The 22,263-nt window shown below is 34.5% G+C and overlaps 3 protein-coding genes and 1 long non-coding RNA gene across 13 annotated transcripts; 1 reads left to right on the top strand and 3 right to left on the bottom strand.

Annotated features, from left to right (window-relative positions):
• Positions 1–851: 851 nt before the first annotated feature.
• On the bottom strand, positions 852–5,636 carry LOC120073741 (uncharacterized). Of its 3 annotated transcripts, none has more exons than XR_016528287.1 (3): positions 5,496–5,636; positions 5,103–5,204; positions 852–1,068 (listed from the first exon to the last, which is right to left on the bottom strand). It is a non-coding gene; the product is annotated as an uncharacterized LOC120073741 (long non-coding RNA). The 3 variants fall into 3 exon arrangements; XR_016528286.1 differs by lacking the exon at positions 852–1,068 and adding an exon at positions 3,950–4,087; XR_005480786.2 differs by lacking the exon at positions 852–1,068 and having other exon boundaries at positions 5,019–5,204.
• HB24 (homeobox protein 24) lies at positions 1,465–3,698 on the top strand. Of its 2 annotated transcripts, none has more exons than XM_039026559.2 (2): positions 1,465–2,106; positions 2,280–3,698. In XM_039026559.2, exon 2 carries the CDS (start codon positions 2,533–2,535, stop codon positions 3,535–3,537), a length of 1,005 nt encoding a protein of 334 aa, XP_038882487.1. In that variant the 5' UTR covers positions 1,465–2,106; positions 2,280–2,532; the 3' UTR covers positions 3,538–3,698. The 2 variants fall into 2 exon arrangements, with proteins under 2 accessions (XP_038882487.1, XP_038882489.1); XM_039026561.2 differs by having other exon boundaries at positions 1,566–2,130.
• A 1,856-nt stretch (positions 5,637–7,492) lies between the features above and the next one.
• Positions 7,493–11,693, bottom strand: LOC120074716 (AAA-type ATPase family protein). Its single transcript, XM_039027937.2, has 8 exons — positions 11,151–11,693; positions 10,829–10,924; positions 10,488–10,598; positions 10,052–10,361; positions 9,587–9,677; positions 8,938–9,280; positions 8,516–8,664; positions 7,493–8,292 (listed from the first exon to the last, which is right to left on the bottom strand). Exons 1-8 carry the CDS (start codon positions 11,418–11,420, stop codon positions 7,782–7,784), a joined length of 1,881 nt encoding a protein of 626 aa, XP_038883865.1. The 5' UTR covers positions 11,421–11,693; the 3' UTR covers positions 7,493–7,781.
• Positions 11,694–13,917: 2,224 nt separating this feature from the next.
• On the bottom strand, positions 13,918–17,349 carry TLP2 (tubby like protein 2). 7 transcript variants are annotated; one of them, XM_039025633.2, is made up of 6 exons: positions 16,769–17,349; positions 16,349–16,384; positions 15,797–16,174; positions 15,615–15,702; positions 14,922–15,051; positions 13,918–14,832 (listed from the first exon to the last, which is right to left on the bottom strand). In XM_039025633.2, exons 3-6 carry the CDS (start codon positions 16,148–16,150, stop codon positions 14,160–14,162), a joined length of 1,245 nt encoding a protein of 414 aa, XP_038881561.1. In that variant the 5' UTR covers positions 16,151–16,174; positions 16,349–16,384; positions 16,769–17,349; the 3' UTR covers positions 13,918–14,159. The 7 variants fall into 7 exon arrangements, with proteins under 7 accessions (XP_038881561.1, XP_038881560.1, XP_090167755.1 ...); XM_039025632.2 differs by having other exon boundaries at positions 16,349–16,387; positions 16,769–17,285; XM_090311629.1 differs by having other exon boundaries at positions 16,881–17,123.
• Between the last annotated feature and the right edge of the window lie 4,914 nt (positions 17,350–22,263).

Consider the following 22,263-nt stretch of genomic DNA (forward strand, 5'->3'; position numbering starts at 1 on the left):
GGTAAAAAATGTCCAAAGCTAAACAATAAACTACTCAAGCTAAAAACTAACTTCACATATTACACTCGGTTAAAGTGAAAACCCAACCCCACCTTCCCATTTTTGGACTTTTTTGGGAAAAAAAATCCAAACTAAGAAAAATCCAAAATGATTTTCAATGGTTCCATCGTCAAAAATTTTTAAAAGAAAAAAAAAAAAAGAAATATTATAAAGATGGAAAAATATTGTAAAGTGAATTGATTAGATCTACCAACTAAACTAGAAGTTGATGAAGTGAGTTATTATACATCATTTCAAGTTTGAGACACCAAATATAAAAGGGACGTGTACAACTATTTATGACCTACAATTAAGTATATTAAATATTATTTCAAAACCCTGTTGTTACAATATTTACTATTGATCACATCCTTATTTTCTTTTTTGTTACTGTGTTATATTAACTTATAACTCAATTGACTATTACAATCCACCAACTATAATAAATAGAGACCATGATAACCAATTGCAAATGTCCCATAAATTTTACATTTAAACTAACATTTATTCAAATTAGTTTAAAGTTTAATTTAACAAAATTAAAACATTAAAGTTAAAACTAATTCAATATGGCAGTAACTGAAACATCTTATAACTATACATCTTATAGAGCTGCTACCTATTTAAAAATTGAATATGGAAACAATTTCTTCTTTCTACTTCCAAACTAAAATCCAACGAAAGCAAGTCCACATAATTGCTACAAAATAATTTTCTTGTTCTTTTCTTGCGTTGAATTGAATTTTTCAGAATAATAGAGAAGCCTTTCTTGAAATGTAAGACACAAACCTGTAAACAGTAATAATGCAATATACGGTCCATAATCAACATTTCTAAGTCATGAAATAATATTCTTGAATAAGCCATTCGACCAAATTAGAAACTTTGTAATGTAGAAACAATGTACCCAACCCAAGCAACTCCTGCATCCCTCATTATAATAATTTACCAGTCACCAGAGAAATTTCCCAAGAAAGGCGGAGCACAAAACTGTTTAGAGTTGACGCTAGAACAGAAACAAAAGCAAAACTGCAGTAGGTAGTACAAAGAAATCAGTGAGGGATTGAAAATGTTAAGATATGGTCAAATTCAGAGTAAGTAATGGTAAAGAGTAAAAATAAGAAGATAGACCTAAAATTTAGGCATGGAGAGAAAGTGGGGTGGACCAAATAAAGCTATATAATGAAGAGAGAGAGAGAGAGAGAGAGAGAGAGAGAGAGAGAGAGAGAGAGAGTAAATGGGTAAAAACCAAGTGTGTATATGTGTATGTGTGTGTCGTACAAATTGGCGTGCAGTGTTTGATATCCCACCAAATGACCCAAAAGTTAGCGTTTGATATAAATGGTAAAGAGTGGAGACGTAGCAAAGTCTTCTGTTTAGGGGATGAGTGGAGTTGCAGAAACATAAAGACAGCCACAGCCAGCCTTGATGGAGAAAGAGAGAGAATCTGACACTACAGACATATGTGGGCCACCCTTCTCTTCACTTTAACCTCTTACAAAAACTCTCTCTCTCTGGGTTATTTTGTTTTTTGTTTTTGGCTAATCCTTTATTTTGAGGTAATTTGATGTTAGGGAGAGTTTTGAAGATCAAGTGCAGGAAAATTCAGCAGCCAAGTTGAATGTGTTGTCTTGTGTAGTGAGAGAACCAAGTTGTTTTTTTGTAGTTGGTTTTTGTCTCTAATCCTGCGCTTTCTTGCTGTCTTGCATATTTGAACACATTTATTAGGGAGTGGTTTAGGGTTTTCAGAAAGTGCCCAGAAAGGCAATTATTAGAAACAGGACCAAAGCTGCAGGCTATGGGAGATGACTAACATGACCTTGTCGGTTGTTCTGTTTGACTAAGCCATCACTTTTATTCTCCAAAAACTCACACCTGCGCCTTCCGATCTTGGCTTTGGGTGGCTGTTAGGAAACACAACAAACCCTTTTTTTTTCTTTTTTTGTTTTCCATCTTCTCCTAAACCCTTTCTTTCGTTATTTCCTTCTTTCTTTCCTATTGCTGCTTTTGCTGCTGCTACATCTTACTGCATATTTCTTCAATATTCCACTCTCACAATTAATCAAGGTAAGATTTTGATTGCAGAAGCTGGTAGGTCCCTCTCTCATCTATCTCTTTCTCCCTTTCTCTCTCTCTCTCTATTTGAAATTCAAAGATTTATGCCGTCACAGATGTTGAAAATTTATCTTCTTTTTGTCTTTCCGTCCCCATTAATCCATTTATTTCCTGTTTCCCAACAGTTCGTAGCACTTTCGGGAGTGATGAAGGATGCAAGAAAACACCAGAAATTAGTAAACGAATCTGGGAGTTTAATTAGCTATGCTACTAGTAGCTAATTAAGAAGATCATGATCAAAGGAGAGGTTAGGGTTGTTAATTTGTGGAAGATCCAAATGAATGTCCAAGGTAATGATGTGGTGATCAAGGTTTAGTTACTGGTAACCGAAAAGTAATAAAGCTAAGATTGATTACCTTTTGGGGTAGATCAGATATTATGGAGATGAGAGGTGAAGAGGAGGAAATAGGAACTCCTAAGTCCCCTTTGTGCTATAATAATCCATCATCAAATAGGGAATCTTCAACCAAACAGCCTAATTCTGATCGTCCATTTCTAACAACAGCTGCTGATAGAAGAAGAGATCACACAGTACCCCAACTCCATTTCTCTCATCATCACACACTGAATCTTCATCATATACACAAACAACACACAAGAGACCAACATGAAGCAACCCCAGATCCTCCAATCCAGCCCTCCATTTCTGCCTCACCACCATCTGCTGTTACTCCACCGCCGATTGCCAGCGGTAGATTGATCTCAAGAACACCACCATTTCCAAGTGCAACGGACAACGGTATTCCTTCATCGGTAATTCGATACCGAGAATGTTTGAAGAACCACGCAGCAAGTACCGGAGGCCATGTTCTCGATGGCTGTGGCGAGTTCATGCCAAATGGAGAAGATGGAACGCCTGAGGCTTTGAAATGCGCAGCCTGTGAATGCCATCGGAACTTTCACCGGAAAGAGATGAAAGAAGAGGTGCCCTTGCAGCATGCTTTACCCAGCGGTTTCTTCATCTCCAACCCTGTCAGAAACAATGGCCATCGCACTGATAGGACACCAGTTGTTTCAGTGCCCCGTCACCATCAATTGCCGGCAGTTCCAATTTCTTCGATGATGATGGCATTTGGAGGAGGAAGCAATGGAGCTCTGGATGAATCTTCGAGTGAGGATCTGAACATGTATCACCCATCTAATAATGGAGCCCGGGACCTCTTCGGTCAGCAGACACAACTAATAAAGAAACGATTTAGGACAAAGTTCACTCAGGGACAGAAGGACAAGATGGTAGAATTTGCTGAAAAATTGGGGTGGAAAATTCAGAAACATGATGAACTGGAAGTGCAACAGTTCTGTGCTGAGGTGGGGGTAAGGAGACAAGTTTTCAAGGTTTGGATGCATAACAACAAACAAGCCATGAAGAAGAAACAAATGTAAGAATGTACTACAAGTTTTACCTTCAAACCCATTTCGTGAAAAATAATATATGTATCCATGATTGACTAAGTTCTAAGAACATAGATTTTATCCAGCAATTAGAGTAAGTCCTTAATTAGGCATTGAAAAGTGAGAAAGGTAATATTCGGTTCTTGAATGAACATCTCAATGTCATGTTACTTCCACTTCTAGAACTCGAATGATTTAAGCATTAATATTATGATCAAAAGCAACCTTGAAGTAAGTTTCACTCCCCAAATCAAAGCCAACCCAACTGTTACAGGAGAAGTAGTGGGGTAGAGATTGTTAGATTCACAGCTATCACAATATTACAATTCTCTCGTACGGTCTTTTGCGTGTGTGTGTTCTTTTTGTTTCTTTGTTTTTTTTTCCCATCATCTAGAATTTTCAATGGTTTTACTTAACCCTGAAAGAAATGGCGGTGGAGAAATGAAAAACCCTCTCGAACCTGCAGTCCAAGAAGCACTATCAAAGTGTGTCCAACTCATATAATACCAGATAAAACGTAGCTCCGGTCAGACTCCTGAAACTGGTGGAAAAAAGGACGAATATGACATTTCAATCCTGGAGTTATGATTCAAATTTTCAGAAACTTAGTCGGGGGGTGGTGGTATATCTAGCCTTTGAATTATGGATTCCTATAACGAAATTTTAGAAATCAAATATGTTCAATATCTAAATTTGTTTTGTTCAGGACTAAATTTGTTCCTTCATAGCTATAACTTCAACAAATTATAACCCTATAAACCAAATTACACAAATTACATAAACTTCAACTTTTCAAACTTTTAACATATGAAGCAAGTCTGTCTTGCATCCCACTTTCACTATGTACATAAAAAAATTTATTAAAATATTTCAAAGTAAAAGTAGGAAGAATTTGCCATGTGGCAAGTTCAATGGAATGTTCAAAGATAGATAGATGTTGCTCCAAGTATTTTCCTTAACATATGCACTCGATTGATTAAAATGGAGAGTAGTAACAAAGTTCAGGCCGATATCATTACGGAGCTTTGGGAATTGGATTTATCTGAAATGGTACGTTAGGTCTGTGAGAGAGAGAGAGGTCGTCTGTGAAATTTCTGATTGGAGTTAATAGGTGAGCCCAGACAGGTGGGCAAAGTAGGAGTGTAGACAGTTAAATTTGATAAGAAAGAAGCTCTTAAATTTTTGTCCAGTTCTGAATGCAAGAATATATTTTGGTGGAAAATTGTGGAAAAAGATATGTTCTTCTGTCCTTGATGTTTAATGCAATAAATCGCTACAGCGCCCTCACATGTCTTATACGCGGTATGTTCTGCAATCAGTGTCTTTTACGTAAAGTATCATTCAAACGGATAGCATTAATTATTTCATAATACGAACAGTAATAACTCAATCCAAGAGGCATATAATCTTGATAAAATGTTAAAAAACCCCAACCCCCAATCCATATATATCACATATTGTTGAACTCGGGGGAAAAAAAATAATAATTATAATAGCATTGACAAAAATTTAATCCTATAACGAATTCATCGGGAATTGAAGGGCAGAATTAGTACCTTCTTTCTAATTACATCAATGAATTTTACTCTTAAAGTGATATGGAAACGACTGGCTTTTGAATATCTTCCTTCTACGGCGTTGGTCCCATTACAGTTTCACTACAAAAACGAAGAGCAATGTTCTCCAAGCTATATTAATGAGGACAAAGAAGAGTTTCATAATCCCAAGATAACCAACATTTCATAAAACTTCTAAACCCTCACTATTGTTTTTTCCAGACTATTTAAATCGTTAGTCTTCCCGACCAAAGTGAAAGATGTGGAAATTTCCAAATGAGGTAATAATCCCATTTGTTACCTAGTTCATCTCCCTGATCAGACTTATCCATTTAATCCGATTCAATGTTTTAAACTAAACATATACAAATAATAATGGGAAAGAAAGCTTACTTGAAGCATAAAGTCAGCATATACATCTAGAACCTGAAAATCACCATAAACCCAAGGTCTTCACAGCGTCTTATATTCTCCAAGTTGGCTTAACAAAATGTCTCCCCCATCTATTTTCCATTCAAATTCCCGCTCGTAATCTGTCATCTCTAAGATCTCAAGCCAGTTGAATATTTTGGCCGGGATGACTATTTTTCAATACTATTATCATAATGATAAGAACGAAAACGAGCTGGAGAGTTTGAGAAATTTGGGGTTTGGGTTCAAAAAATGGAAGATGCTTCAACTTTACCATGCTGCACGACATTCTGTCAGGCAACCATAATGCATCTTCAGCTTTATTAGAAGTCATTCTGACCTTTTTGAGAGTACTTCTTTACTTCTTTGAATTTTGAGGTCTTTTCAAAAGAAGTTCACACCAGCAGCGACAGCGGCAGCCATTCAACTTTTTCGAGCTGCGGTGGCAGAAACCTCAGCTTTATCCACCGCCACCGTTTAATGCACCCTCTCCATTCTGCTTTCGAATCCATCGGAAGGCGACAAAAGTAAAAAGATAAATATCCCAACGGGCAGCTAAAAAATAATAATAAATAAATAAATAACTACTCACTAAAAGAAATTTCCATATTCTGTAATAGTTTAGGAGCATAAACTTTTTCCACAGCAAAAATCGATCAAATCGTTAATCATTACTTCCACAACTAATCTAAAAAAATTTATTGATTGAAGAAGTAATAACCACTTTCAAATCTTTCTCAATAAAACAAATAACTACTTTCAAAGTAACGTAAACAAGAACAATTATGAGAGTGAGAAAATGAATGCCCAAATCGAGAACCCCCCCAAAGTCTTAAACCCTAATTATGCCTAAATTCTAAAATATCACTTCGTAATTAGTAACTAATGCGGCCTATTTTGTTTGTTAAAATGAAATAAAATAATTCCTGATATGCATGGATAGAAGCCTCGAGCAATACAAAGATTGAAGAATTTATAAGAAGAATGACCAAGTAATTTCCATAGATCAGGTATGATTTTGCGCTAAAATCTATTGCTTAATTAATATTGATCTTCTTTAAGCCACATGCACAAAAAGAAGAGCGCATTTTTTTTCCTTTTCGAGCAAAAAAGGGTCGAGAATTCAAGCACCACGAAATATACACAAAGCTTCCAATCTATAGATAACTTATAATGCGTTTAGCTTTATACAAGAAGTACCTAAGGAAATTTTCGAGAATAGACGAAGAATTTCGTGAGAAGCTTGATTAGAGAAAAATTCACACGTTTCTCTGTGAAAACGATCGTGCATGGCCGTCGACTGCATGTTTCTGCCTCCGCAACGGCAATGTTCCTGTTCGTTTAACGTCTGCAACAGCGATGGCTCTTCTCTCGCCGTTCCGCCACCGCTCATGACGACGGCGCGCATAATCGGAACTAGTATTTCTGGTAGAAAAAATCTCACGAAGTAAAAACGATAATCGCGGAGGATTTTAAAGCGCTAACCGTATCCCGTCATCCGCGTTTCAGCGTTTGCATTTTCTGTTCCGAAAGTGAGAGGAAAAAAGTGAGAGGCAGTTTCAAACTGAGGAAAAAACGTGGCAAATATTTGAAACCATGGAAGGCGGGGACTGGGCCACGTGATTGACACGTGTGGCAGTACACGTCATCAACCTCCCCTCCCTCCACCGTCACAGCTATAGTTGCTCCACGATAGCAACTACGGTGGTGGTCCATTACCCAACTTTTTTAAAAAGGTGAAACAGCTCAGGTGATCGGAACGGCCAACCGTCGACGATTTGTTCGACGATATGTAAGATTTTATTGTCCTTTATTCTGAATTTAGGGTGAAAATTTTATTTTCTTCCCTATGAGAGGTTAAAAAGATGTAATTAAATTAGTGTTAAGTGTTTGAGTTAAAACAAAAGGTGGGAAAAAGTGAGAGTGAAAAATATGGTATGTAAGGATCTATGATGTTATTTATCTGGTAGCTTCGATGATTCTATGGATAAATTAAGAATCTTTATTGTCGAAGAACAATTGTAAATCGAATCAAACTTCAATGGGCCTTGGGCCTGGAAGCCCATTGACCCAGATTCCTAATTTTGTGTCTTTAACCCATGAACTGAGGGTAAAGTGAATGAATATTTCAACTACAGAATTTTTGTAGAGTTTGTATGCAAGGAAAATAATGGGTTAAAAATAAGGTAAAAGGTTGGCTCTATGAAGACTCAACACAAAACTACATCTCTTCCCTCAAAGCGATATTACAAAAAACAAATTCCTCAGCTAAGCTGGGTGACCACCTTCAGCAGCAAGCTTTAATCTTTGGTGATGCTCCGTTACCTTATAATCAACAATTTCTGTTAACAATGTGGAGTCCAAAACACAGTCTGGCCGACCATAGACAGCTGCTTGAACGCTGGCCATCAGCTTTGCAATCTCACGACCGGAGAATCCTTCAGTTTTTTGGGCTGCTTCTTGGAGCACGTCATCAGTTATGTCTCTTATGATTATTTGTTGGGGGCTTTTCTTGAAGGAAAACAGTTGTTGGGATGTGGCCTTATTTTGATTGCTTAGGTACTTGTTTAGATACAGCTTAAGTAGTTTGAAGCGCTCTTCCTCACCAGGCAGTGGGAACTCAATTACTTCATCCATTCGGTCGGTCACGGCACTGTCGAGATCGCCTGGTCTGTTTGTTGCAAGTACAAGAACTATGTCTCTTGACTGATCACCAGTTCGGAACAGCAATGCATTTAGAGCACTTCGCTGAGCTTCACTCATCCGTGTACTATTGCGCCTGCATTAATAAAATGGTCACTTGAAGATGATTCCTTCGTAAATATTATGCTATCAAAGGCATACCCTGATATTTCAGCTAAAAATGTACTACTTTCATGCTAATTCAACATTAAAAAAATTTGGTAAGTAAATCTCAAAAGAAGAGCTTAACAGAATAACAGGATAACTTTTTACATGCTGCTTTTTCCTTTTTGTTAGGGGGACAGACGTGGGGGACTTACTCGCAGAGAAAAGCATCTGCCTCGTCGATGAAAAGCAGTAAGCCTTTCCTTGAATTTTTAGCCCAGTCAAATATTTGGTGTATTTTTGTAACAGCTTGTGGGCCCAAAGGTGCAACATCTCCTCCAGTCATCATGGCATAATCCAAACCCTGTGGAAACAAAAGGTATCGGAGATGTCAACATGATAGTAACGTTGAACCAACTTATCCCTATCATTTCATGGCGGTAAGAGTGTTTGAACTAAAGCTGCTGGCCTAATGATATCATATCATGACTCTAAAACTATCTAGGAGAAACATATTCCATCCAGTCAATATCTGTAATAGGTTGACAAAACCAATCAAAATTTCCATTCATAGAACATGAAAGAAAATCAATGCCTAAAAAAAAGGGAAGCAAATCAAGGTGCTGGTTAATCTTACTGATTTTCGAGCAATCTCTTTTGCAACCATAGTTTTACCGGTCCCAGGAGGTCCATAAAATAGCATATTACGGAAGGGTGCCTCATGAGCTTTGGTGTTTGCAGTAGCTCTAGCAAGTTGTTCAATCCTCCTTTTTAGTAAAGGATGGAGGACAATATTCCCAAGATTATTTTTATTTTCAGCGAGGGCTGCAGCCCCAGCTCCTGTAGAAAATGCAACAGCTTTGTTCTTTACCCAGGGTATTATCTTGGAACCTGGAAATCTTGCAACAGAGGATTCTCTAATGAGTGACGGCTGCCCCAATAACCTATTAACATAACCCCAGATAACTCTAGCACCTTCCCTGTAAACCAGGTTGGAAAAGAGGGAGAATGATCAGATAGAAGATTAAGCTAAAAATTCGTGAGGTAAACTAAAGAGTAAAAGTAACAGATTTGTATGAGGATCATGTGTAAATGGTTCCAATCTTGCAGGACCGGGTTGACTTTTTCACTTTCACACCTCCCTCTAGTGAAAGAAGGGATGTAGAAAGTTTTTCAAGTCAATATTAAGTGAAGATTTCTGAACCTAAAGATTAAATTAAATGCAAGTATTCTTAGATTTACCTAACTACGAGGTATAATGTGTAATGAGTTCATGAAAGTATCACCTGGTAGTGTAAACTCCCGCAGCTAACGCAGTAGCTCCACCAACAGCCAAAACCAACTTATTGCGATCAGTCAGTAAAATCCTAACACCCCCTGTACAATTCAATCAGAAGTAAATATATAAGGTATCTTGTATGTAAACCAGATCCAAATATGAGACCAAACTGCCCCCCCCACCCACCCACCCAAAATGCTAATCTGTTACTTGCTATTGTGCATTCCGAAGTTTCTTAATGCCCCAAATACGTAAACTTTGAGATACATGGATATAAATCCTATCTATCTGGAAAACGGATCCTAAACTAGAATGTAGAAATTGGAAATAAACATTCAGATCCCTGCCAAAAGGAGCCTCGCACGTCCTCTTCTAATTCAGAACAAAATAACCTAATCAGTATAATGAAATTATCACTCCAATGCCATGGGATGAACCCATCACCTGCTTATCAATTAAAATTAAACCGTACCTTCAATATGACTAAATGTCGTGTTAATTGCAGCGAGCCATTTTTCTTTCTCGCCACTAATTCGTTCCATCAGCATTCTGCGATTATGATCTTCAGTCAGCTTTGCTTCATGTGCACGACCCTCAGCCTCTGCCATAGCCTTCACTCGTATGGTTTCCCGCTCAATTTCAGCTCTCTCTTTCTCGGTCTGCCGTTGTTGTGCCTGTATCTGCTCCTCAGTTACTTGTCTTGCTTGTTCTTTTCTTATAGATGATTGTTCTTGCATTCCAACTAACTCAACATTATGTCGCCTTTGTGCTTCGTGATCAGTCTACAAAAAATAATAAGATATCAATAACAAAAGCAAAATGCTAACATGCGCGACCAAACTCTTCCATTCTTAACTAACATGCATTTTTCAAGGCAAATCCGGAGAACAAAACTATAACCAAGCCACCTGCATTCTTTTTCTGGCCAACTCATCTTCATAGCGCAGTATCTGTGCCTTTGCCTGTGCTTGCTGTTGGATAAGATTTCTTTGTTCTTCAGCCAATTTCCTTTGTCTCTCCTGCGATTCGAATGAAAGCTAGAGTTAAGCCCCATACAGGAGGAAAAAAATATATATCGACCATGTAAAACATACAGACTAGACACCAGGGGCTAACTTGTCAACCAATAATACATTCAGAGAATGTAGAAAATAAAATCAAAAGAGCAACCCACATTTCCTTATGCCAGGATGAAACGCTAAACAATTCTAGAAGCATTATATTGTAATAACACAGACAAAAACCTTACTATATCAGCTTGAGATTGAATGACTTCGTAATGGGCCTTTTCAGCGGCCAACTCAGCAAGACGCGCTTGTTCCTGCTTTTTCATCAGCTCAAAAACCTAACCCAGAAAGAACACAGTTAGCAATGAACTTGGATAATTCAAAATTTCATTGAACAGTCCCGTTCTTATATACAAAAACAAAGAAACCGTAATACTTAATAGTAAATAACTTCGAAGCAAATTGAATTCCAGCACCTCAAATATCCCTCTTCCATTCTTCTTCAATTACCATCCACAAACAAACAAGAAAATTAAACAAATTAAACAAAAAACGAATCAACACCTGTTTAGCATTAGGAGAACTATTGATCTCCCGGAGAGCTTTAGCACCTCTCTCCAATGCTTCAGCATCAAATCCAGACTTACTCGGCTCCTCAACAGCGGGTTTAGCGTCTGATTTGTCATCAGAAGACTTATCCTCCTGAGAAGCTTGAGAAGAAGAGAAAGGCGAGAAGCGAAATGGAGAGTCGGCGTAGGCGCGGTTGGCGATCGTGGGCAAGGACGCAGCAGCCGCAGCCATAGCTACGCAGGCGGATAATCTAGAGACAGCCATAAGTTCAGGAAAAATTGAAGCTCTGAAAATTTGGGTTACATAAACTACTGTCAACGAAACCGCTTTAATGCCAATGTAAGAGAAGAGATGTCTTCTTGATCAAGTAAGAACATGGAAGAAAGCTCAAGGTTTTCGATGTCCGGTGCCGAGGTATAAACCTCCGTCTTCTTGCAGTAGCAGAGTCATAGGGTTTAAGAGAGAAAGGGCCAGAAATGGGTCGCCCATAGCGAGCAGAAGAAAAACAAGGCCCAGAATAAATTTCAAAGCATGGGCGGAGGTGGATCTTTACTAAAATCTTTTCAATAAATAATAATAATAATAATAAAGGTTAAATTTAAATTTAAATTTACGTATAGCAAACCCTTGCTGTTTATATATAATTATAATCTCGTTGGATAATTATTTATTTAGATTTTTTAAAATTAAACCTATATTCTCTCTTCTTTTTTTTTATCAATATTTATATTTTTCTTAAATATGAGAGTTGATTTTTTAACCAAAATCTATAGATAAAATGAAAAATTTTAAAACTACATTTTTTTAGTTTTCAAATTTTCGTTTGGTTTTTAAGAATACGGATAGAAAGTAGATGTAAAACAAGAAACAGTATGGGTGTTTGTAGACTTAATTTTTAAAAATTAAAAACTAAAAACCAAACGGTTACCAAACCAGACTATGTTTGAAATTTTTAAAATTAATTGATCAATTAAATATAGCTTATAAGATTAAATTATATCAGACGAAACCATGAATTTCTCATTTTGTATTAATAAGCCAATAAATCTAAAAGAATATTGAATAAATCAATGACCTATTTGACAATATTATATATTTTAAAAGTCAAAAACTTATAAGATATAAATATAGATTTGCAATAATTGACATGTAACTTTAAGGTCGGAATTTCGAATCTCTCTATGTCTCTACCTTACCTAAGGAAAAAGAGAGAAACCTAAAGGGCTAAACTTGTACTTGACGGATAATAAACAATCCTATCAAACTATTAATAAAAATAATAATAATAATAAAAATAAAAATAAAAAAAAAGTCAAACCACTTAATAGGACGATGAGTTTTTTTATTAAAAAAATTACCCAATTAAATTATTGGCTAGGAATGTTTTAATTCTTTAAAATATTTCAACTTGATCCATTTTTATTTGTCAAATATTTCAATAGATCAAATAAACTGTAGAGAAGGTATTACACGTAACGAACGTTGCTAATCTACGTAGGGTCATATTGTAGAGCCATATTGTAAGGAATGATTATTTATGTTAATCCCAAAAATACATACATGCATATTTTAAGTCTTTGACAGTTGACATGGATAAATTTAAAGAGAAGAGAACCATGAACAAATACCAAGGGATAAACTCAGGTCTTTGTAATATACCTTTCTTCCTTACTCCTGTTATAGGAATTTTACGAGTTCCAATTACAATATATTAGGTAAATTTATATTAATGCATTATAATTATAAAAAGTGAAAATTACAAAGATAATTACAAATCGCCAGTCGATTAACAATTAAGATATTTTCCTTGAAGGTTAATGGATTCAATTCTCCAATCCAAAATTTGAATTGTAATGTTAACAAACTAAAGAGTTGACTAAACAATGATCAATCATGTGAGATATAAGGAATGATCAATCATGCTAAAGAGTTGACATGATGGATATACTATCAACTTCGAGAAAATAATGTTAAGAGGGACAACTATTATGTTAAAAATTTGGGACGTGTTTGGAGTAAGGACTATCATAAAACTATAGTAACCACCTTTTGCTACAATAAATACTATTTTCTAGTCCACAATTAATTGCAATCAACACTTTCAAATCCACATTTGATACAGTATTTACTATTTTACCTTCATCAGTTTTTTATTCTTTGCTATGGTGTCTATTTTTTTGTCAAACTAAAATAGTTTAGACATCAAATACATACTACAGGATTGGCAACGAGGCCAGGGTAGGGCGGAGGGCGTCCCCCATCCCTGCATTCCCCGTCTGGGAAACGGGATCCCCACGGGCCCCATTTCCCGTTTCCCCACAGGGATGCCCCATTTTTTAATTAAAATTTGATTTTGTTTAAGCCTTTTAAGTTTGGGCTTAGCTTCTTGGGCTTAGAGTTAGATTTTGGATTTTTAATATTAGACTTCAATCCAACACTATACAATATAAATAATTATTTTATATATTATAAATATATATTTATAAAAATATAAATATACCAAATCGGGGGTTGGGGATTAATCGGGGTCGGTCTCCGCCCCCGGACAGGCCCCAAAAATTTTTCCCGGTTTGAACCCATCCCCGGTCAAACTGGGAATTCCTTGCCCCGATCGGAGCGGATCCCCTCGGGGGATTTTGCCAACCCTAATATACTATCATAATCCAAACTAAAATAATCTACACCCCAAACACAAATTATTATAATCCATCTATAATAATCAACTCCTTGTCCTACGTGGATGGCTATGGAACAAAATAGATTGATATAGAAGAAGAAATGAAGTTTCCATTAACAAGGAGATGGTGAAAATATAAAACAATCTCAGATCAACAGACGTCAGAGACACGTACATCGAGTTCAGTCCCATATAACCTGGACCGTGGAATGGCCGTGCAATGCTTACCCTTCCAGTTAAAAGGGCTTCAAAGTAAAGAAGCGAAATTTTGTAAGAAACAAACCTGAACTCTTACTTTCTGAATCACTGAGAATTGGATGTATTTGCTATTCACAGGCTGGTTTGGTGTCAAAGCTGCTTAAGCAGATTGCAAAGGCTTGGAAAGCGGAGAGCGGGTAGCGATAATCCATCGTGAAGATGTCCTTTCCAATTTTCCCAAACTGCAATATTATCTTCTCTTGTTCTTCAACTGACACGTCGAGGGCTGGATCGACATTGGCCACGAGTTGGAAATTCTTTACAGAAGCTACTGTCACACGCCCTCTGAAGTTCAAGCACCAACATTGAAGTTGTTCATGCCATCTAGGAGCCTTGTTCTTGAGAACCAAAGATTCTCCCAATTCTTGAACTGGTGGCCCAGTGACGCTTGTGGAACTGAAATCTATGTCTGGCTCCTTTCCTTTAGAAGCCGGTAAGGGTGGGTGGTGGTGATGGTCATTGAGACAGGACGAGAATGATGTCGGTGTCGGTGCATTTCCTCCTTGTTGAATGCAAGATGCAGGGATAGAGTGCATGACACAGCGCATTCTTCTGGGTCCTCTAGTTCGTAGAACATTAAGCTCATAAGAGATTGCCCCTATATTGTAGTTACAAGCTGACATTGTTGGAGAGACTTGCTTGGCATGAAACCTACGATTTGATTGATTGTTCTGTTGTCCTGCAGTGAGAACTGGTGGTTGACTATCATACATGGTGAACCTTGTGCCAAAAAAATTGGACCTGCAAGATTTTTTCAAATGAAAACTTTGAGACTTCAATAAGAGGTAATTGGATAAACAATCATAGTAGATCTAGAAGTAAACGCTTGCCTTAATTTACCCACATAGGTACTGCAGGCCCAAGAAAAATCATCAGCTACCAAAGATATAACAAAATCTGTACCTGTAGCCCTTCTTACTCTCTTGGCTGCTAATAAAAGTTTATCACCTTCATTCTCCGCTGTCAATTCAACGAGATTATAATTAAGTGAAAACCACATGTAAAATCATCATAGTTCGTTAATGCATTACAAAAACAAAATACATTTCCCTAAAACCTGGGAGAATAAACTGGTCAGTATCGGAAATCAGTAACTGAAGTCCAAACTATTAGGCGTGTTTGGAGCAAGGAGCAAAGTACTGAAATCTGGGGAGTTGTAAAGTCCTCCGACCCACTGTGTAAAGAGTTAGTGAAGCATAAAATTGATGTTTTTTAGTCGTGAAGTGGTGGCCATGAACTACTTGGACCAAACATGGAGTGGAATTCACAACTCCAACTCCTTGAGCCAATCACCCCCTTAAAGCTTATCCAAGAATTTCCCCTAGCTAGCTTGTATTTCATCATTAGTACCTCAAAACTCAGAAGGATGCATTTACAGGAAACTAATCATATTCAAATATCAATAAGAGAATTAAGGTTGAAAAATTTTGAACAGATTTGGCATGGTATACCATATACGAACAATCTCATGCATCATTAAGGTCTATTAAGAGTACAAGTAGGAAACAGGGAACGTCACCTACAAGGCACCAATCCGGAGTATAGAAGATAAGTTGAAGTTGCTCTGTGCCTTCTAACATAGCACTGAATTGGAGAGTCTCGAGGTCCCGGCTTTTAAAGAGCATCAATGGCAAGGCAGGAAAAGTGTAAGTTGAAGCACAAACTTCTAGTAAGAGTAAGGGAACAATGAAAGTAAGCCCTCTACCTGTTTCAGTGAAATGGGAAACGTAAGCCTCCCACACTGCTCAGGAGTTTTAACAATTTCCTTTGTAATATTCCTCCATGACTTGCAAACTGAAGCACAAAAAAGGACAACAGTCCTAGCAGGCCACGAGGTTTCACTCTCTTCAACTCTTCGTATTATGTCCAAAAGCAACTCAGGAGGCAAATTTGCCCACTGCCCTTGTTGAATTGCTTCAGGGTGGGGAGGCACTTCATCAGGTGCAATATGTGACCTCGTACGACTTCGCCAGTTCCTCCTTTCTCCTCCTCGTTTCGGTTTGATTCTAATTCCATCTTTTATTTCCCTTAGCTCGCGAAAAAAGCTTTTGAAGGGCATATTCGTGTGGCATATCAATCCTCTCTGTTGAAATTCAATCACACCCCACTCAAATTAACAAACTAGTAAGCAGTAAGCACAGGGAGATTAATTCAAAACAAAACCCAACAAACGGATATCAAGAGCAGATAAATAAGTCATTATATAACATTAAATTGGCAGTATAGGTAAAGAACCATTTTGAGAATATGATATTACATATGGTAGCAGATACTTCGTATCCTTCCCTGCTGACTGCTGAGTAAGAAACCAACAAACTGAGCATCATTCCAATTCTCCTTGTTAAAATATAATAAATAAAGGCAACAAATATGTCATCAGTGACCACAAAACTAAAAAAAAAAAAAAAAAAAAAAAAACTCTGCAATTTGATTAGCCTTGCTCATCCATTTTCAAACAGTACCAAGATTCCCTATTTCAAGAATAATTTCACAATACAGAACCCAGACATTCCCAGTAAAGATTCTCGAAAAGAACATTTTCCAAAACTAATCACCGCAAATTTGCTACGTGACTAACTTGTAGACTGGGATGGAGGAAAGGGAAAATCCAAAGAAATCGAACCAGGAAAAAAAAAAAAAAAACTGAAATGCAGTTAGAGGGATAAGAGGAATCAACCTATTAAACAAAAAAAAAAAATGTACAGATCAAGGGCACCAAGGAGAAAGAACAATCTTAAATCCAACCACAGTGAAGAAAACCATCCGTGAATCAGGATTAGAAACTCAACGCTACTCCTGGAGTGGGAGTTTGAAACAATGATTAAAGTAGAAGACGGCGATTCCACCGGCGTAAATCATAATCAACGGGCGGTGCGCAAAATCACCAGAAACCGCAGCTTTGTTCGGCTTCAGCAATTGATTGATCCAGTTGAGGACATTTTTCTTGGATTAAAAAAATTGGTAATATAAATTCTCAATCAACATTCAACAGTGAGGAAGAACGAAGAAGAAGATTGACGTAAAATCAAATTGGGAGCGAATCTAGGGCGTGATCGATCTCATTTATGACCTCAAATGACACTGCTTTTCGGACACGTGTTACTCACGTTTGGGATTTTTTTTATTTTCATCACTCTATCTCTTTTGCTTTTTTAAAATATATATATATATAAATGAAACAACGTAGGAAAATTCTTTTTCACATCGGAAGAAGGACCTGTTTATTTTCTGTAAGGATCTTATGTAGATTTTGATTTTGATTTTTTTTTTCTTTCTAAATTTGCTATAAGAATTAGTTAATTGTTTATTTTATTTTTAAAATGGTATCACTGACTCAACAGCGACTAGATCTTCGGGGGAAGACATTGGAGATATTTTAGTTGACTCATTCACGTGTCGAACACGTGACTTATTAGAATTTGAATTAAAAATTAAGGGAAAAATACATTTTTGTCCCTATGTTTAAGATCTACTTTCTGTTTGGTTCTCAAATTTAAAATGATATACATTTAATTTGAATTTGATTCTAATTTAGTTCCTAGATTTCAAAATATTCAATTTTACTATTGAAATTCGAGTTTTGTTTGAATTTGATCTCTACATTTCAGGATTTTACATTTTTAACCTCAATTTTTCATTAAATAATTACTTTCAAACATTCACATCAATGTCTATTAATTGATTTAAAATAATTATGAAGTAAAATTTTAAATTTAATTTTAAAAATAATAATATTTAATTAATGATAATTCATTTAATCATTTTAAATTTATTACCATACATTAATACTGAACTCGGAAAATGAGTATTTAGTAAAAAACTGAGGTAAAAAATGTAGATCTTAAAATCTACGGACCAAATTCAAACAAGATTCAAATGTCAAGAATAAAATTACAACATTTTAAAATCTAGAGATTAAATTAAAACTAAATATGTAACATTTGGAAACTTAAAAATCAAATATAAATTAGACCTCCAACCTAGAAATACAAAATTATTTTTTCCAAAATTAAATTACCATTTTCACGTGGAACTTAGATTTTAGGTCAAATATTTCCTGGTATGTTTAATGTAAGATGAGAGAAATCTCAAAGAGACAGATGTTTTGAGCATTGAATTACTTTTCATTTTGGCATGTCTATAATTTTGTTAGATCTCTCCATTTCAAACTTTACGAGTCTATTTGATATAAGATTAAATTACTCTTTAATTTATAAATTAGTTGTTTGGAGTATTGAGTGTTGGTTATTGTACTATGTGGGTTATAATTATTTGTGTCTGGATTACTGACTAATTTAGTGTGAGTTATAAATGAGAAGAGATGATGATTACGAAATAATAAACACGGAAGACAATGAGGGTTTTCAAATTATTTGTTGCAAGAATAATATCACCATAAATATATATATATATATATATATATATATATATATATATATATATATATATATAACATTGTATATCGAAGAGAATTTTACATCTCTCCTTAAACAATGATTTATTGGAGAAAATGCTTGTGAAAAAGTTCTGCAATTTAAAGAAAAGACATATTTATACATAGAGATGTACAATTTTCCCACGGGATAGGTCCCGCCCTGAACGAGGCGATTAGGCGGGGAATAGGGGAGGGAGTGGGAAAAAAATTCTCTGTGAGTTAAACGGGGATGGGGACGATTCCCCGTCCTCGCCCGGCCCGTCTCCGTCCCATTTCTTGTTCCCGTCCCGATTAGCTTTACATATTTATTTAGTATAGTTATCTAATGTTATGTTATCATTATTATTATATAAATATTACATCTAAATTTAAATTTTGATTATTTATTGGGAAAGATAATGAATATGTTTAAATTTATATTATATATGTGAATAATTTGATTTATATTTATTTATTTCTACTAAAAACAATTAGCTTTTTTAGACCAAAATTTGATGATTTATCTTTAAATTCAAATTGTCATATAAAACTATCCATAATAAACAATTTAGTGATAAAGTTAATTATTTAATTAAAATTTGCTCACATTAATACAAATTCCCTACCGGGAATCCCCGCCATGATCCTGTGGAGAATTTTACGGGGATGGAGAATGAAATGGGAAGCGGAGATGGGAATGGGGAATGGCATCCCAGCCCTGCCCCGCCTCGTGGACATCTCTATTTATACACTATTCATGCTGTTCGAATGGTCACATTTCTTCTTCAAGTTATTTAATTACGAAAAGACATGTATATTCATGAAATAATACAACTTTACATGAATGGTCACATATCATTTATTCAAACATAATTTTAGTGTAGTAACTATGTGTTATAATACTTGGGAGCTTCAACTATTATAATCAGAGACACAAACATTGAATGGGATATATTAGCTCACTCTACTCAAGGCAAGTTGGGGGCCAAACACTCCAAAAGATTTAAAAACTATTAGATACATTCAAAGTTCACATACTACTTAATAGATACAAATTTAAAAATTTAGGGACATATTCGATACTTTTTTAAAGTTTAAGCATTTACTAAACACAAATCTAAAAGTTCATGAACTAAACTTGTAATTTACCTAAAATAAATAATACAAATCAAATTGAAACTTTTGAACCGATAAAAATATATAATTCATTTATAATGAAACAATAAAAATTATATATATACTCAATTTGTTGGAGTTTGTGGAGATGTGAATTCAAATCTCTAACCTTTATTAGATTAATAGTATATAATCTAATTAGTTTGATTAAACTATCATATTAGATTTTCTCAGACCAATTAAATATATATTTAAACTTTAGGACTTTGATATCTTATTAAAAAAAAATATGAGATTTCAATCTCAAAATAAATCGAAGATAAGAGGAGTAATTTATGTATTTTACTTTTAACTAAATTTTTTAATTTTTTTAATATTGGTTCCTCGGCATCTTATTATTTAATATATAATTTTTAGAATTATAATGTCACTATATCATGAAAAAGATTGTTAGAAAAGGAAGTGTGAAGGGGCCCATTTTCAATTGAATGCTCTAACGAAAACTGAAAGGAATCAGCACGTCATGTGATGGCATAGCATTGATAATGTCATTTTGTTTGCAAATTGACGATCAAGATATACATTATTTTCTTTAATTATTTTCAAGCCTATATATTAAGGGAGATTCTTATTAATATACATCTTGTCTTCAAACTAAGATTGTTTCAAAATTTTATCTAAAAATGCTCAATAATGTGTTTGTTTTAATTATTGTGATATAAATACGTTTCAAAAATTTAAGAAGCTAGCTCATCTTTCTTTTTAAAAACTATACTTGAATTTTGTGATCCAAATCGAAGTTAAAAATTTTATTATGTCAACCTATTTATTTTGAATCTATATTGAATAGATTAACTCTAGGATTCATGTCGAATTCATTGAGTGATTGATGAAAACTTTAAGATAACTATTGTCTTCCTCAACCAAAGCTCTCTAAATAGATTCAATAAAAACTGAGTGCGTATTGTTTTGGTATATTAGGGACCATAGTCTTAAGGTCTCGTTATATATTTGTTGAATTAAGGTTCCCTTTAAACCCTAATTAACTAGAAATGAGCTTCTACCTATTTAGTTCATACTCAATTAGGAATTTAAAGTCTTAATTAAAATATTAATCTACATACATAGTCGATACTTTTAATTATACGTATTATTATTTAAATACGTCTAGCATGTTAAACTCACTTCTTCACTTTTGATAAATTAGAAAATATATATTGTAAAATTAAAAAAAAAAAAAACTACATAATTTATAACATAAGACATGTTTATAAATTAATTTATAGTAGTTGAGATTCAATTAATATTTAGCTAGTAACTACAATTGTATTTATTATTTATCAATATATTATATCAAATTTATTTTGAACAATGGTTTAAAATATATTAAACGAGATGATACAAAATCACGACCTCTAAACAATAAGGAAGAATGCATGTATGTATATTTGTTAGTGAAATTCAAATACCTTGTTTTATTATTTTTTTTCTAAAATAATAATATTATGAAGATGGATTGATGAATTCAAATGAGTAAATAGATGTCAATTAATGTTAAAGTTAAATTTAATTTATATCACTTTTTTTCAAAATAATAATTTATGCCACTAATTGTTCTTTTTTTAAAAAAATTTACTCATTTGAGATTGACGTGGAAAACCAATCCAATTTGGAGACAGCAAGGATCCCCATCACCATGTCACACATGCTTATTGGTTGTTTTCGATAAACATTAATTCAATTATGCTCGAATCGACTTGGTTTTGTAACGCTTTTAATTTTTAAAATACGATGTCATTTATGAATGTATTATATTCTTTGATAAAAAAAAGTTAAAGATATATCAATAAGAGTATAGCTTAATTGACATAGTGTTCATATTATCAACCTCGTGATATGAGATTTGATTCCTCCACCCCACACCTTAATTACAAATAAATATATTTTATAAATTATTATGTCACGTGTGAAGATGAACGTTTAAATTGATAGGTATAATCAATTTTGTTTATGATGTGTGGTTGTAATATATCTTCATTCAACCATCATTCAATATGGTTCAAATCCCATTTTAAGAGATCTAAATTTTACCCTCTAGCATTAATTTTTTTTTTAAAAAAAATTTTAGTTGATGAATATTTTTAAAATAACCAATTCTTTCATCTACTTAATTTATGTGGCTTCTTAATATATGTTATTTCACATTTATATTCAAAATAAAATTGTTTATTTGATAAAGCTAAAAGAAAGGTAACGAGTAGGATGGTCAAGTTTTAAACTGATTAACTCAAAAGAGAGACATTTAAATAAAAGAATAATTTTTTAAAGAGAAAAAAAAAAAAACAAAATGCAAACTTTTTTTAGGTCAAACCAAAAGAGACTTAAAATCTTAAATTTAATGAGAAAATACACTTTTGGTCCATAAAGTTTAAGACTATATTTATTTAGTCTTAGAAGTCTTCAAATGAATACTTTTAGTTTTAAATATTCTATGATTCATTTGATCGTTTAGTTGACTAATAAAAAAATGATATTGTAGTAAAGTTGATGAATATATTTTTATATTGAGACAAATTAAATAGATCAATTTAGTATTATTTCAAAATGGACACTTCCTTCTTGTCATCAAATATCGTTGCTCG

The sequence above is a fragment of the Benincasa hispida genome, chromosome 3 (genome assembly GCF_027475165.1).
Source record: "Benincasa hispida cultivar pf3 chromosome 3, pf3_genome.v1.1, whole genome shotgun sequence".
In the NCBI taxonomy this organism is placed as follows: Eukaryota; Viridiplantae; Streptophyta; class Magnoliopsida; order Cucurbitales; family Cucurbitaceae; genus Benincasa; species Benincasa hispida.